The 18,025-nt window shown below is 27.7% G+C and overlaps 1 protein-coding gene across 1 annotated transcript in view; it reads left to right on the forward strand.

Annotated features, from left to right (window-relative positions):
- Positions 1-17,836, forward strand: part of LOC107452629 (protein disulfide isomerase CRELD1) — a 37,336-nt gene extending 19,500 nt beyond the window's left edge. Inside the window, exons 5-8 of the mRNA XM_016069167.4 lie at positions 4,543-4,654; positions 6,638-6,726; positions 13,421-13,646; positions 16,909-17,836. Of these exons, the coding sequence (XP_015924653.2) occupies positions 4,543-4,654; positions 6,638-6,726; positions 13,421-13,646; positions 16,909-17,042 (561 nt within the window). The 3' untranslated portion in view covers positions 17,043-17,836. The remainder of the gene's footprint in view (positions 1-4,542; positions 4,655-6,637; positions 6,727-13,420; positions 13,647-16,908) is intronic.
- The last annotated feature ends 189 nt before the right edge of the window (positions 17,837-18,025 follow it).

An 18,025-nucleotide genomic window follows, 5' to 3' on the forward strand; every position in this document is an offset into this window, starting at 1 on the left:
TATAAGTTTAATTGGAGGTTGAAACTTAATGATGTTTTAATAATTATCTTTTTACTCCTCCCTATTTCCTCCCTCAATCCAGCTTGTCTTGTCTATTACACCTGCTTCCTGTATAGTGATTTGTTACATTTCAATAGTGTTTAAATTTTTTTCTTTGCTTTAAATATTGATTTGTGACCTATTTGCATACTTTTTTGTTTTAATTTTTTATTAATGTTCTTAAAATACTAATTAAGGGTGGTTTTTGGAAGATTTCCTGGATATCAACTAAATTTTAACTCTCTGCCTTTAATATTTTTACGTTTATTTTGTAAATGATTTTTATGTCATGTTTTATTTACAGTCATATAATTATGTTATGTTTCTTTAACAGTCCTATGACTTCTTATCCGTTAATGGCGGATTAAACAAAAAGTTTAAAACATTAAAATTATATTTTCAGACATATATTTCATATTTTTGATGTTTTTTTAAAACAAACAAGAACAAAAAAAATTGCTTGTTTCCATTAAAAATTTAAGATTTTAGATCTTAGATTGATTTTAATAGAAGACAAATAATCTTTCCAACCAACCTGATTACTTATTCAAAGAAATTTTCATTGTCAATATTTTTTTAATGAATTATGTCCTTTGAATTGGGTAATATGAAAGTAAACTATCATATTTTGCCAGAAAAGTAGAGAGAAAACTAAATTATACTTTTCTAAAAACTATATTAAATGTCTTTGTAGTCTTAAGAAGTATATAAGATTATAAATTTTGCTGTCAATTGTCTAGTCATATAACTTCATAGTAATGTTTTTATCTTAATTTCTAACTTATACATCATTGACATACCTTTTTTGTTGTGCCTCTGATTTTTCAAATCTTCATACATAAAAATTTATTTTTTATTTTAATTCATTTGAACTAATGACAATTCTGGAAAACTTTGATCTTTAAAGTGCACATACAAAGTGAAATAAGTAAAAAAGATTTTAGTATGTTTGTAAGCACCACAATATTTTAAAAAAATGCGAAGAGAAGAACTATATCTAAAGGGAGAATATTGTCTCTTGCATTTGTAATTCTAAAATGAAAGTTCATGTAAGAAAATTTATAACTTGTTTGGAGCAAAATTTATAATATTATATATTATAAAGACATTTAATAAAGTTTCTAGAAAAAGTGTAATTTAGTTTTCTTTCTACTTTTCTGGCAAAATATAATAGTTTACTTTCACATAATCCAATTCAAAGGACATAATTCATTAAAAAAATATTGACACTGAAAATTTCTTTCTTTGAATAAGTAATCTGGTTGGTTGGAAAGATTATTTATCTTCTATTAAAATCAATCTAAGATCTAAAATCTTAAAGTTTTAACATAAAGAAAGTAATGTTGTTGTGTGTTAAAATAAATTGAAATATATGTTTGAAAATATAATTTTAATGCTTTAAACTTTTTGTTTAGATCTGCCATTTTAGGATAAGAAGTTACAGAACTGTAAACGAAACATAACATAATTATATGATTGTAAGTGAAACATGACATAAAAATAATTTACAAAATAAGCGTCAAAATATGAAAGGCAGAGAGTTAAAATTCAGTTGTAGGAAATCTTCTAAAAACCATCCTTAATAAGTATTTAAAGATTATGAATAAAAAATAAAAACAAAAAAGTATGCAAATAGGTATGTACCGTAATTTCGCACGTATAGTCCGCAGACCCGATTTTATGTTAAAAAAATTTCACAAATCGTCAGACAGTCCGCGGACTATACGTCCGAAATTAAGTTATTTTAATACGGAAAATTTTCATGTATTTTAGAAACAAAGAACTAAGTATAAATGGAAAAAAAGTACTTACTTTCTAATATACCTTCAGAAGTAAAACGCTAAATACAAATAAAAAACAGTGCTTACTAATTAATCATATTTTAATTAATCACACATTCTACTACATTAACGAAAACCTTCAAAGTCAACGTTATCGCAGATGAAAGACAAAATACTGTGCAACGTGCTATCCTCGTGATAAGTGGTAATGAAATGTGAGTATGTTAAAACAAAACGAAAATAGTATAAACTAAACAAAAATATTATCAAAAGAAAAATATTAATAAAACAAAAACGCATCAGAATTGGAGATAAAACGATTTAAAAAAATAATAATAAGCTGAGGAAGATGATGGAAATCAGACAGAAATATGAGCAATGAAAAAAATAAATAAATAAAAAGCGCTCTCCCAAGCATTTAAAACAAGTTTCTATTTTTAGCAATTCCTCCCCCTATTTTTGTTTCTCAAATCAGGTTTTTTTTTTTTCTTTTATCCCCTGTCTAAGATTCTCACACACTTAGCTTTTTCCCCTCTTCACTGACCCTCAGTTGAAAGTTTGAAATTCTTCTGGAACATTTTAATTGTAAGATTATTCAAGGTTATTCCAAGCTCATCAGCACCCTTTATTCATCAAACATTCGCATGTTTTTAACAAGCAGCTGAAGAAAAAAGGGGAGTGGAGAGAGGCATTCATGACAAGTAGAAGAGACATATTTCCTGAAAAAAGCGGGAGAGGAGAGTGTTTGTTTTACAGTTGACGTTATCACTGGCCCCACCCTGATTTCTTTCATTCATTCCTTTCTGATTTATGCTTCTCCACTCCACGCTCATTTCCTACACTCAATAGCTGTTCATATGGCAGAAGGGAAAGAGAGACTTAGTTCTCTTGTGGATAGTGGTCTCCAGAAAGTGATTCCAAGAAAGGTCTTGCGCTGTTGTTTATATTTGATCATCGGCAGTTCATGACTGCGTGTTTTTTAAAGTTCAACAATTTTAACCGTGAACAACCAGTGTATTATCCGCAGCTTCAAAAATTCGCATTTTAAACACAGATAGTCCGCGGACTATACGCGCGAAATTACTGTACAATTTTTTTGTTTTCCTTTTTGGTTAGGATTTTAAAAATACATTGAGGGCTGTGCTATAATTAAAGCAAAATAATAATTTTCGTTAAACTTCTCATACATTAATTTATATAAAATCATTACAATTGAATTTGAATATTTCAGCATTTGTTCTTTTAATACTTATTAAGTTTTCAGAATGTTAATTTTATTCTTCATGTAGTTCAATGTTTATGTGGCTATTATATTAGGAAACTATAATATTCAGAGCTGTAATATTGTATTATTGTTAATATACAAACTTAAATTGTTTACCAACAAATATTTCAGCATTTGACTTAGAAGTTTTCCTGCAGGATTAACATCAGATGTAACATTAAATTCTTTTTCATGAGAAATTGAATACTAATGCACTACTATGATATGTAGTGTAAGTTATTTACCTCTGTATTTTAAAACATGTGTACAAAAATCTTACATTATTTTTATGCAAGTTAAATGTTTAAAAATAATGCAAATAACATTATAACAAATATAACAGATAATATAACACTTTCATAAAATAATTCTTTTTGTATTTTTAAAATTGATCATACTACGGTTCTCTTTAAAATGGTACAGCAATTAATTATTAATTATAATAGTTTTTTTACATAAAAAAATAATGTTCCTTTTCTTACTCTTCAGTTAAATATTCATATAATCAGTAATATTTGTTATTGTTAAATTTTTTTTAAAAAAAACAGCATGTAGCTTCTCATTTTTAACTTCTTAACTTTTTTAAATGTTCTGTTAATATTAATTGAAAATAAATACATTCTCAACACTTTATTTAAAAGTTCATTTTGAGAAGATATAAATATGAAACTTATTTATCACTTTATTTGCATATCTTCATTTTATTTACAAAATATATATTCTTTATAATATAAATTCAACTATTTTTTTTTAAGCTAAGGAAAACTTTGAAGATCCAGACTCTCAGATGAAAATCATTAAAGTAACAATTAAAAGTTGAAATAAAATGGATGGGAATGTCATATATATATAATATTTTCAAAAAGGTGTGATTTTTGGGTATTTTACAAAAAATATCAACAAATAATGTAGGTTCAAAACAAGACAATGTTGCTTTTATAGCTATTCAACAATTGCTGATGATCGAAGCCCATGCAGTTATTAAGTTCACAAATAAGAAATCAAATTCTCTCAAATCTCATCTAAAATCAATGGATGTTTAATATACTATACTTTAAGTACTTAGATCTTTTTTGAATCATACAGTTCTTATATTTTGTGGAAATCAGAATACTTACAGAAGAAAAACATTAATTTACAATTTCATAATCATTTTATTTTGTATTAATTTAGTACTTTATTTAATAATTTACTGTAAGTAAAATTATTAAACTAATGGTACCATTTATGACCATTATTTTTAGCTAGATGATTTTATGAAGGGATATATCAAAAGAATTGCTCATTCAGAAAAAATAAAAGCATCATGGGTTGCATATGTGCAAAATAAATATGTCTTCACATATCCATTTAAGGATTAATACATTACTTATCAATGGTTCTGTTTCTTTTTGTCTTGATTATTGTTTTGCATTTTTATGTGTTTATGCTGTAAAATTTTTTTATCCCACTTTATAGTGTTATAATCTTGCTGAATTGTATGAAGCAGAGTTAGAAGAGTGGTTCTTCAATGTTAAAATTAGGGAGCACTCAGATTTGTTTTCTTTTTTATGCATTAATCACATTAAAAGTAAGCTGAACTTCAAAATGTTTCTGATATTCCTATTTATTTCATTTATTAGCTTTTTCTATTCCTATTATCTATCTATTAGCTTATTTTATTTTTGTTCTGAACAGTTTTTATTGCAATAAATGTTACTTTTGATGTTCAGAATAAGTTAAAGTCAAATTAAACAACTTTATTAAACCAACTATAAATTAACCTACAGTTATAAGCAGCAGGAAATTAAAAATGCATTACGATGTAAGACATTAGTATCAGCTATCAGTGAAACTATTGGGGTTACTAATTGGGGTTACCTTTAATTGTTGGCCATTCTCTAAAAATAAATCTGAATTGCAAGAAGCAGTTACTCATTGGGATTTAAGAGCTCTGTACAAAAATCAGGACTGCTGATTTCGGCAGAAATGTTTCCATTTAGTGATTGTATATCAGCGGGAAAATAATAAATTTATTAAGTGACTGTTGAGAAAGCAATTTGAATACCTTTGCAACGTTGATATGTGAAGCTCTGCAATAGCTGGTAAATTTTTAACATCATTATTTATACTTGTGTTACGTATAATAACCATTGGGGGAATATGATTGTGGAATTGTTGTGCCTTAATTTTCATAAAATTTTTAATTGGGTAATGTTATCCCATCATCCATAGGAAAATTGGGGTTTACTTTCACAGAGTGTCAATGACTGGTATGCAACATAGATTTGAATAGTGAGGAAGATGTTGATATATGTTGATAAAAAACAATGATGGAAGTGGAGCGGAATATAAAAAATTATGAAAGATCCCTGACTTCAAGCAACTTGATAGTCATAAAATCTGTTGGAAAAAATCTTTGAAGCATTGCTCGAGAACCAAAAACCAAGAGAAATCGTCCACGTCGCTTGAAAAAGTGAACAAATCCTGTATTTCTCTGATCAATGATAGTTTCAAAACTCCATCTCCATAGAAATAATAGGGCAAATTTATTTTTGATTATTTTTCGAAATTTTTTCAAATAGCCTGAGTTACATTATGTACCAACATTTATGCTTTTTTAGAATTATTTCTGCTTATAAATTTTTTTTTACTAAAATTTTATTGCATAAATCTAATTATTTTAACAAGTACTTAGTACAGATATGACTTATAAAAATAATAATAAATACATATTTTCTTACTATTCTCAAGTGTGTTTTTGCTCAACTTACCCCAGCTAAGAAGAGGTAACTTTTCCCACCATGTTTTTGAATTTCTACTGAAATAGAAAGCAATGTAAATCTAATTAGGTATCATATATTAATTCTTTTAGGTCAGAAAAAAGTCTAGAAATTTTTTCTCTCTCTGCCTGATAGAAAAGTACTCAGCACATTTACTAGAAGTTTGAAATTGCCTCAAGTAACCCCGTTTGAAGGTGCACAAAAAATTACCTCATAATGTAGAAATAAATAAGCCAGGAGAAGTTATACAAAATTAGCATATTTAATATTTTTATTTTTTACAAAAAAGATTAGATGCTGGAATGCAGATACTGTTATTAATTGTAAAAGAGGATATTAAATCTTGTGAATAAAAGAGTGTGGTCTCTAGTGAGGAATAATAACACTACTACTTAAACTTAATCATTATGCATTATCAATTTCAAATTCAAAAATATAGAAGAGTATAAATACATTGCTATAAAATCAGAACTGAAACTGAATTATCTGTTGAGTTTAGTTATCTTTTAGCTGTAAATAACAAGCATTAAATAACAAGAAAAGCAAACAGTCCTTTCAATCAACATAGGCAGACATCATATACCACTACTACTTCCTAGTTTTGAAATTGATTTACTGTATAAATAAAAATTAAAATCTATTGTTGCAAATAGTGTAATTTCTCGAAGTTCCTCCAAATAATTCAAGGTGTGCTGATAACTTTCATGTTTGTTGCATCAGTAAGAAATCTAATCTTAGAGCTATGTCTTGACTAAGTGTCTTTATTCTTATTTAGAATATTTTTTTTATAGTTTGCTGTCCTAATAACACTTATGGGCCTAATTGTTTTCCTTGTCCCGGTGGCGCAGATGAGCCTTGCAATGGTCATGGTACATGTAAGGTAAGTAGGATTTTTTGGATAGGATAGGATTAGGCAAAAGTTAAATTTTTTTTATTTTTTTGGCATGTGACTATTTTTTAAAGAGCCTGCACATAAGTAATGATTTAAAAGTACAAAAAATATAGACGTCGGTTAAAAATTTCTATACACCTTGGCAAACTGGCTCCCAAATTATGTTTTACATTTTATTTAATTGATTATAATAGTGATTGAAATTTTATTTGAAATTTTACTCTGAATTTACTTCTCTACAGATATTTTATTTTTTAAATAGTATTTTCAAACTCTTACTTAAGTTTTTCAATATTTAAATATTGTTTTTGATATATTCTTTTGTTTCATTTTAATTTGCTGAACAAATGTTAATGTAATGAAGCAGTGTTATTGCAATATATAGCTAGTCTTTATTTAACTTGTGTTTAGAAGTGTACAGTGTAATGTGCTGTTGAATTTGTTATTTATAAAGTTATACCTTCATGGTTCAGTAGGTACACTAAATATTAGCTTAATTATTATTGATAAATATTAATTTAATTACAAAATATGCTTATCTGAATGAACATAGTGTTTTTTATGATTTAAATTCAATAATCTTGAAAATAGGCTAGTTAGACCGAATTTGTTTTAGATAGGCTATACTGTTTACTGGCTTGAGAGAGTAAAAGTAAGTAAATAAGTAAACTTTGTTGAACTATTTTTATTTTTTGCTTATTGCTTCAAATGATTAAAAAGGTTTATTGATTCAAAAGTAATTTAATGCAAATCTAAGAGTAAACTTTTTTCATCATTCAGTTAAATCATTTGAAACTCTTTAAACAGCAAGTTATACTATCTATTTTATACTTATTGTTAACCATTGATATTTTTTATAATACATACTGACATGTAAAATTTTGATAGAATTTTAATTTTTAAGGTTGAAAGATTAAAATTTTAAAAATAATACAGAAATCTATATTTTTTAAATTCTTTTAATGTTAAATGTTTCTTCCTTCAATATATTTGCTGTTTTTATTTTGGCAGTCAGTTTAGGTTTGATTTGCTTCTTTATTAATTTAAAATCAATTTCTTTAACTCTAACATAGGGAGTATTTTTTTGCATTTTTATAAGATTTAAATTATTACTGATCAGGCATCTGAAACATTCATGATGTCAACATGTTTTCTTATTACATTTTAGAGGATATGTCTTTTAAGTTACTAAGAATAGTTATTATGGATTAGCTATGTGATATGACAGTGGTAAAAACCGTGTTTTTACCAATAAAAACCGTCAAAAACCAACTGTTTTCTTTAATTTATGGCATATAGTAGAAAATATATTATTTTCACTTAATTCCCTTTATAAATGAATGTTGTAAATGATTGCTATTGATTTTGCAACTATATACACGTATTCTTATAGAAGGATATACATTCATACAGAAATATTGTAACATACTTATTGAAAATAGTGATGCTTAACTTTTATCATTATAGCTTGATTTGCAACGGATTCAAAATTTTGCACTTCATAATTGTTAGAAATAAACAAACAAACAAAAAAACTTGGAACTATTAGTAAATTCAAGAACTAAAAAGAAGAATTTGAAACTTGGCATCTCTTAAATATTAGAAATAAGCTAAACAAAACTTTCAAAACTTGTAACTACTAACAAACTCTAAGTCAGGAATGACTTGACATTCTTCAGTAATGTAATATGCCAAACAAAATGATGCTTGGAAATGTTGAAAATTTTGTTTAGTATCCTAATATTTTACTTCAAATAGTATGATTTGATATAATCATGTTGGGAAAATGCAAAAATCTGTTCTTAAATATCTTTTAACAACTTTGTTTCTAATTTTATTGCCCAAAAATGAATTAATTTTAAATCATAAGCAGTTAAACTCAAATTAAAATACAGTTTTATCAAAACTATGGGTTTTTGACAGTTTTTGACGTTTTTGACAGAGGGGTTTTTGACATGACGGTAAAAACCATGGTATTAACCAGTAAAAACCGTCATGTGTCAAAAACTTGCCAACCCTGCTATGTATATGCATCTTTAAAAAAAGTTTTTTTTTATGAAAGTATAAGTTTTTTTCGATAAAACTAATAAATTTAGTTTGTAAATCTATTTATGACAGTATTCCCATACAGAAATATAATACATTTTCGTAAAATTTAAAAATAACTCTTCTCGTGTTTTAAATAATATCTGTCCTTTCTGTTATCATCCTTCTTTAAAATCATTGTACGAAAAATAATCTGTTTTAGGTTGTAAATATTAATAATTAAGTGAAATTATGATTTCTGGATATTTTTCTAGGTGGATTCATAAGTATTATGAACTCATAAATATACTTATTATTTTGAAAACATTAAAAATAATTTTTCTGTCACCCTTATTTTCATTAGACTGCCAGAAATGTTTAGGTCTATGATAAATTTTTTTTTCAAAAGGTGTTCACCAAGTTATTACACTGCAAATAAATTAGAAGTTTATTGTTTGGTAATTTTTAAATAATACATACTCAGTAAAGTGCTTAAACTATGTATGCAATTTTCTTGATTCCAGTAAAGACTTGTTACTTTCAAAGCAATAATGTAGTTTATAATGTTGATGTATCAGAGCTATTTCATTTCTTCAGAAATCAATCAGTGGCACTCTTTCCATTCACTGTTCAGTTCAAAAATATCTTGTAGTGACTCAACTTAATCGCAACCATTACAGTTACAATTACGAATCTGAACTCTCACTTTTCATTCGCCAGAACAATTTGAACTGTCTATGTAGTGTGAGGTGATGTGCTGATTTATATTCACCTTCTTTATACTTTAATATTTTTAATGTTAATAAAATAAAATAATATAAATTCTGATGATTAGTCTCCTGAACATTAACCAACCACCACAGTGGTGACAGCCAGATGTGATAATATTCAGGAGATTATGTTTAAAATGAAATAACTTGTTTCGCTTTGGATATTGGTAGTTTTATAAAAGTGGTACTGTGGCTTTTCAATTTTTGTTTCTTAATTCCTGTCGGAGTGAGCTCGCAGTATATTTGTCAATTAAGCATTTTAGACAAATGCTTGAGGCACGTTTATTCACTATATATACTGATCATAAACCCTTAATGTATGTTTTCCGACAGAAATGGGACAAATATTTGCCACATCAGCACCCACATCTTGATTTCATCAAACAGTTCAGCACGGACATTCGTTTTATTAAAGGTGCAGATAATGTATCCGCTGACCTTTTATCTCTAGTTGAAGCAATTCCTACTCTTACCACAGTGGACAATGATGAAATAGCCGATTCCCAACGTGGCAATCCTGGACTAAAATTAATTTTGAGTACAAACTCATCACTAAAATTACAAGAAGTCAACATTCCTGCCTCCTCCAAGAAGCTATTTTGTGACACAAAATTTCAATTCATTTGACCATACATTCCACAATTTCATTGTCATACTATTTTTAATACTTTCCGCAAATTGTCACATCCTGGCACTCGAGCTACATCTAACTAATCCGTTCCAGATTTGTGTGGCTTTCCATCAACAAAGACTGTGTGAAGTGGACTCTAGAATGTCTTGCCTCTCAACCATCAAAATTATAAACATACGCCTTGTCAGGTTGAATCAATACCCATTACTTTGAAAAAATTCGATCATATACATTTGGATCTCACTGGGCCACTTCTGCAATTTGATGGATTTCAATATTGTCTCATGTGCACAGACTGTTATACACATTGGCCAGAAGTTTTTCTTGTAACAGACATGTCAGCAATCACTAACACAGCAGCATTTTTAACAGGCTGAATTGACCGTTTTGGCATACCAACCTACATCATGACTGATAGAGGAACAAATTTTGAATCGTCTTAGTTCCACAACCTAACGATATTGCTTGGAATTGAACGTTTTTCTGAACTGCAAGCTTTCACCCATAAAGCAACGGCTTGATAGAAAATTTTCATCAGCCACTCAAAGCCACTTTGAAGTGCCATGTGACAACAGACGTTCTACCAGTGGTTTTCCTCCACTTGCGTTACTCAGTTAAAGAGATCATCGATGCAACCCAAGCTGAACTAGTATATCGTGAAATTTTATGCTTACCAGGTGATTTCTTCCTTCCAACTTTAAATTATGATCCCCACATAAATTTGTTAGTAAATTACGAAGCCTATTTCAGGATTTGCGACTTTGACCTAAGTCACTCCATGATAATCATCGAATTTTTATTCATTCTGAACTTAAAATTTGTTTTCACGTATTTATCCATAGGGACTCAGTTTGAAAACCTTTACAACCTCCTTATGACGGACCATTTAAAGTCATCTGGAAGATTGAAAAATATTTCACTCTCCTCATAACTGACAAAGAACAGACTATTTCTATTGACCGTCTCCAACCAGCTTTTGGAATATTCCCATCCAAACTAAACAAGATCCAAATTTCTCCCTCAACAGAACAGAATCTAGGATTCTCCAGACAATTTAAAGAAAACCAAACAACGGACTCGATCTGGCCATTGTATTTCTTTCCCTGATGGATATATATCAGTTCCCTGATACTGGCGGGGGAGTGTGGACGGTAACTCAATTTAATTGTTACTGCAACAGTTGGGATGAAGAACTTGAACTCTCACTTTTCATTCATCTGAACAATCTAAACTGTCTCCCTAGTATGACACACTGTGCTGATTTATATTCACCTTCTTTATACTTTAATATTTTCGATGTTAATAAAATAAAATAATATAAATTATAATGATTAACATTGAACATTATAATGATTAGCATTGATCTCTTGAACATTAACCAACCACCAAATTCTAAATACAAAACTGATTGAAAGAAATATTTTTCTCTTGAAAAGTGACTAGTAAGAAATTATTAAGGGAGAGGAAGCCAATGTAGACATTCTTTTCATAAATTTGTCTAAAAAACCATATTGAATAGAATTTGTAATGTGTGCTGTATTTTTTGACAGTAATTTGGACGTTTATCTATATTTTGGTTTATATCTAGAATTATGAAGCTGTTCAGTTATGGAGCTGAAGCTGTTATGAAGCAGTTTGTTTTTCCATTATTACTTTTTTTAAAAAAGGTTGTTTTGTCCACACTAGCCCTACTACACAGGACTAGTAGGAATGAGCTATGGGGCTACTGTGGATAAACTTTACATCTTATTAATTAGTTATTTATTGCATATCAGAAGGGTATATCTAAAGCCAAATTAAATGAATTTCACTTTAAGCCTTATTGGAGAATAAATGTTCAAATATTTTAATTAAAATACTGATTTATTCTGAAATATTTCCTTATACTAAGAAGGGCATTTTGAACATAAATCAATACACTTTAAAAACATTCTTCAATTTAATTTATTTAAAAAATATTTTGAATTTTTTTTCATTTTATCAAAAAAATTTGACTTGTTAAGTTTAAATGTATATTGAAATGGAGTCTTCTACCCTTTACTGGTAATGGAAGTCTGACAGCTTGAGATTTGAGAAATATCTTTTTTTTTCATGGAAAAAAAAGAAAGATTCATGATTAGAATAAGTAAAGCCATGTTTTTTTACTTAAGAATTGAGCATAATAATCTCAATCTATTAATAATTTCCATTCTACCAACTTAATGAACAACACTGTTTAAAACTCTTATTTAGTCAGCCTAGTCAAGAAGTTGCTGCATTGACATGCACAGAACCAATTTTTAAGTTGAATCAATTTTAATTACCAGTTTTAACTTGATGGTGAAATAGCCTGAACGGACAACACATGGCTTATCGATATTTCTCTCATTCGTGCAATGTAAACAACTTGTAAAACTGCAGACGGCACTATTTTTTGATATTCTGTTTTAGTTTAATGTGTGACAGAAAATAAATATGTATTAATGTAAAATAAATATGTATTATTAGGTAAATATGTATTAACTTTCTTTTATTCCCTAATTCAATGATATTGAATTATATTTATTTAACAAACTTTATAAAACCTTGCCTTTACATTTTCTTAAAATGGATTCATATACGGATTTGTCTTATATGTTTTACTTGAAATTGAAACCACTATTTTTAAAGGTATATCATTCTAGAAAATCATTCTAATTTGGAAAATAAATTACATTAAATGTGTTACATTTGTAAATAATTCATGTTGATTCCATTAAAAGTTGCATGGGGCCAGTTTAGACATGTTTACACTAACCTCACCACCATTGGTTTACACTAACCCCACAAAGACTTGTGTTTGTTTTGTTTAATGCTTGTTAACTGAGAGAGAACAAAATACAGAACAATAGTTATTATTAAAATAGGTATAAAACAGTATAATTTATAGCATATTATCATCCTTCCTTGAAATTTTAAAAATAAAATATTCTGGTAAAGGAGTAACGAGAAAATTTGAAAGCTACTTTTGCTACTTCAAAACCTTCTTTTACAAATTTTTACGAAAGTTTTGACAGTATGATTATGCAACTTCTCATGAAACTGTATATCAGAGTTGCTAATCTATGCTAGCTCACCAAGGAAATTTGTCCAATAAATAAAAGTTATTCAAGATGTGTGCACTCTAATCCAATGTCCATACCCCTCCCCCCTATAAATATTATCTACACTATATGTATCTATATCTTCATGTTGTGAAATATTTCAAATTAAAAGAATTTTTTCTTTTTGGATGCAGAATGGTGGAACTCGAGAAGAGCCTGCAGAATGTATTTGTGATGCTGGCTATATTGGCGATCTTTGTAATGAATGTAAAATTGGTTACTATAGTGATGTAACAGGGTCTAAATTATCTTGCAATATGTGTGACAAATCATGCAGAGATCATTGTAGAGGACCAGGACCAAAGAATTGTGAAGTTTGTTCAGATGGTTACAATTTTCTTCCTAATGAAGGATGCTTTGGTATGAGTTCCTTAAATTTTTATTTTAAATTTTCTTTTTTTTTTAAATGTAGAAGGTATAAAATTTGTTTGATATGTTGATTGAAAACATAACATAAATTTTTTTTAATGATTTTTTAGCAGTTTTTAAACTGTTTTGACCCTACATTTGTATTAATTAACAATGATCCAAAGTTTTTAAATCTAGAAAAAAATATTAAGTGTCAAAATATTATTAACTTAACATTTTCGATTTAACCTTTTAGGTTTTAAAAGCTAATTGAACCATTTGTCATTAAATTTATTCTTAATTAATAGACTAATTACTTAACTAAAATTATTTTGTATGCTTAGAAGATTGGCTAATAGTTAATCTACAGAATAATAACTTCTTAGAAATTAATCTTGTTTTAAGTTTTAGAACCTTATCTGATGTCTTATTTCCCTATAGTTAGTACTTAAAAGATGTATAAAATAATTTTAATATTGTTTAATTTTAATAGTTCAAGATAAGTAGGATTTTCATCATAAACTTTATCCTAGGTTCCAAAATATCTACAATTATTAGTAGCAGAGTTAGCTATAATTATATAATCATTTCAGTTATGTTTTGAATTAGTTGTATGAACACTACATTGAATGTAACCTTTAGCCTTATAATATTTTATTTTGAAATTAGTTTGTGCAAGGTGTTTTAGGTTTTAATGTTTATTTTACAGTAGGGCATTAATCTATGAAATGTATAATGAAAACAAATGCAGGTTTCATGAACTCTATCTTGGTAGTGTACTTGTAAAAAAATTCCTGCGAAATGATATCCATAATAATGATCATACCTCTGTAAAATTATGAGACAGTGAAATTGTTTGTCTTCTAGTGTTTATCGTATTGGTGCCCATAAAAAAGTATATAGTCTACTAAGGTGTATGCATTGCATTATTAACATGATATTTTACCACTCTTAGATATAATGTATCTCGAAACTCTCTAAATTACTTTTTGATTAGAGCTTTTTATTAATTTGGAATAACTGCATTATATCGTATAACAACTCTGACAAATACATTAAGCTTTTTTGTTAAGTTTTGTTGAACTATACTGAGATTTTTGAAGGGATCACTTAAATAATGTTTCTATCCAGTACTCAAAAGTAGTGAAGAGTGTTTTCCATTTAATAACTTTAAAATAATGGAGTATTTTGACAAATGTATCAGAATGATGCCTCCTAAATCATTAAAACCTATGTGAAACATAATTAATGGAAGAATAATGAAGGCAATATTTCTTATTCATGATTTTTTTTCCAAAAATTAATAAGTTTAAATTTCTATGCAAATTACTTACTGTTCATGTAGGATATTGGATGTATTTACATTGATGTATTACACATACTTTTGTAAGATTGTAATTTTTTTTACCGTTGTTTTTTTTTCATTTATGGGAGATATTGGATCTTAAGATGAAAAAAATAAAAAGAGCAAAGATTTGATAATTTAATACTTGCAAATAAAAGACAAGTAGTATATAAACTATTCCTCTTCATCTATAGAGATTATTAGGAGACAAGAAGCCAATCCCTGTTTAAAATGCTCATTACAGTAGAAAGCCAGACATTTAGAAATTTTGGATTTTATTCCCAGGTGGTCAATTTTAGGTTTATCAGACAAAGTCTGAATATTCATTTCAAAATCTTATATTTCTACAAGGTTTTTCACATTTTAAAAAGTTTGCAATAATTGTTCCCCCACCTGATTCTCATAGTTAAATAGGATAAGGCATTCTCCTTTAATATTTCCATTCATGTGTGTTTTCAACAGGTACTTCTCATTTTCTTTATTTTAGTTTTTATTATCTGAAACTAAGAAAGAGCTCTTGGTTAGAAATTCTGTATGAGACTGTGCAAATACATAAATAGAGGGATTAAGAGCTGCCCTGCTTTCATAAGAACTCCACTAGACTCATTGTATTTTTTTATGAGGATTTTGTTGATTTGTTCACTTCATTATAGTGTAGAGTTTTGTTGACAAAAGAAAATTGACATTTAAATTGTTTTAAAATTTAAATATTATTATTTTTTTAAATCATATATGAGCCTGTTATACTGAAATATGCATAACATATTTCCTGTCATTTAAAAAATCCTTTGTCATTAAATAAAAATCAGTAATATATCTGTTATCTTTTTATACCTCAACCTTGAATTGAGTCCAGAATAAAATCTATTTTTAGAGATTCCCTCTACTTCTGCGCAACACATTAGCATAAAATTAGAAAACCGTCATATGGTTGCTAATATTTTGATTTTATTAAAATTCATTATGATTTCTCCCGCTTTCTTTTCCGCCAACATATTTGAATGCGTAAGGCTAAGAAAAAGATCCTTGGCATGAAATTGAATAAATTAATAGCCAATGCACAGATTCCTTAACTTTTCTTGGCGAAAACTATTTCAACGTATGCATTACACTTGCATTTTGGATTTCTTGAGAGACGGAGCTGCCTTGTGGGCTTGGCCCTGCAGCCACACCATCCTCGCCATTTTCTAAATTTATTAATTAATATATGTATGAATGATTTTATTTTACTTTGGAGCTCCATATGATTACACATAAAGTTCAGAAGTAAAACATTTTTATTTATTATAACCTGATTCTCTATTAAGCAATTTATGATTTTTGTTAAATAATTGCTTGCTTACATCAGACTGGAATGGACAATTTCACCAATCAACATCCTCTTCAACAAATGGTAAATTCATCAAGCTTCTTCAGCTTATGATAAAAGCATCCAACCTCTTCAACTAATGAAATCAAAACTAACTTGGACTTATTAACATCTTCAACTTATGGTATACACTAATCAAACCTCTTCAACAAAATATAAATTTCATCTAGCAATCAAATCTATTTTCCTTGATAGAGCCCTAAACACAGTGCAAAAAATAAATTGAACTAGTTCTGTCTTCACTCAGTTTATAAATTTATCAACTGAAGTATCTACTTATAATGCTTCCCTATAAGAAATGACTTCTAGAGTAGATCTAAGAGTAGTTTCTAGAGCAACTGAAAGAGACTTTCAGTCTGGGAAAGTCTAAGGAAAACAAGACAGTACTAGATTAGTATTATCATTATCAAATAAAGAAAAGACAATCTTTAATAAATAGTTTTAAAATTTTCTTAGTGATTCCTCACATATTTCTTATATCAATTTACTATAATGTGTATAATTTTATTTATTTTAGAACATAAGGTTTTTGTATAGCTAAAAAAATATTTTTTTTTTAGAAATAAGTAAACTGAATGAAGAGGCTCAACTCTCATCTGAGAATTCTTCAAATGAAACTGAACATTCAGATTTACAGTTAAACCCAGATGTGTTAAATCTAAATGGCCAACAGTCTGATCATCAAGAGTTATAACTTATTTTTAGTTTAAATGATTTATTTGCATTTGAACAAATATTCCAAAAGGCAGTGTCATGAAGATGTTAGCCATTTTAATGTTTTCTTTATTTTGTTTATAATATAATTTTCAAGCTAATTCAAAACAATTGCAGTTGTTCTTTTTGTCTTACCACTGCATGCTGAGGTTTAAAAACTCAAAAGTTAAAATCATTTTTGGGAACCTGGGCAAATGACATAATAAATAAATAATATAAATAATTGAAAGAGTTGTTGAAATAACATGGACTGTACCATTAAAAGGATAATATACAATATTTTTAAACATAGTTAATTTCTAATAATTTTACTTGTTTTACAACTCATTTAAATAATTTTTAATTTTCAATCTTTAATGCATCACAGTTAGATGAGAAAATTAATGGCAATAATTTTTTATAGACTTCAGATTGTGATTGCAATATGTATAAAAAAATATTTAAATTGCTAACATTTTGTCATACTACTTCTGGGACTATAAATAAAATGCACACTCATGGACAAAAAAATTAGCACACCAAGAAGGAGTCGTCAAAATGAAACGAAATTTTACATACGTAATGACTACTTTGATATAAGTAAATGATTCAAAAATCAAAGATTATAGTTTTTCTTTGATTTTCTAATCATTTACTTATATCAAAGTAGTCATTACGTATGTAAAATTTCGTTTCATTTTGACGACTCCTTGGTGCGCTAATTTTTTTGTCCATGAGTGTATAAGGACTTAAATATTTGTACATAAACATTTTTAATAAATTATTGTAATATCATTGGCTGATCTTTTTATTGACTGTTTTGATTTTAGCAACTTATTACTAATGAAATACAGATTAATTTAAATTTTATCTATTTAAAATCTCTCTTTGCTAATGTCAATCCGAAGAAAAGATAAAGTTTTGTAAAAATGAAAAAGTTTATAAGTTAATTTTTTAAGGTATAAAACTTACTCTTATACTGCA

Source organism: Parasteatoda tepidariorum, chromosome 11 (assembly GCF_982258835.1).
Source record: "Parasteatoda tepidariorum strain Cologne lab strain chromosome 11, Ptep-v5.0, whole genome shotgun sequence".
Classification (NCBI taxonomy): domain Eukaryota; kingdom Metazoa; phylum Arthropoda; class Arachnida; order Araneae; family Theridiidae; genus Parasteatoda; species Parasteatoda tepidariorum.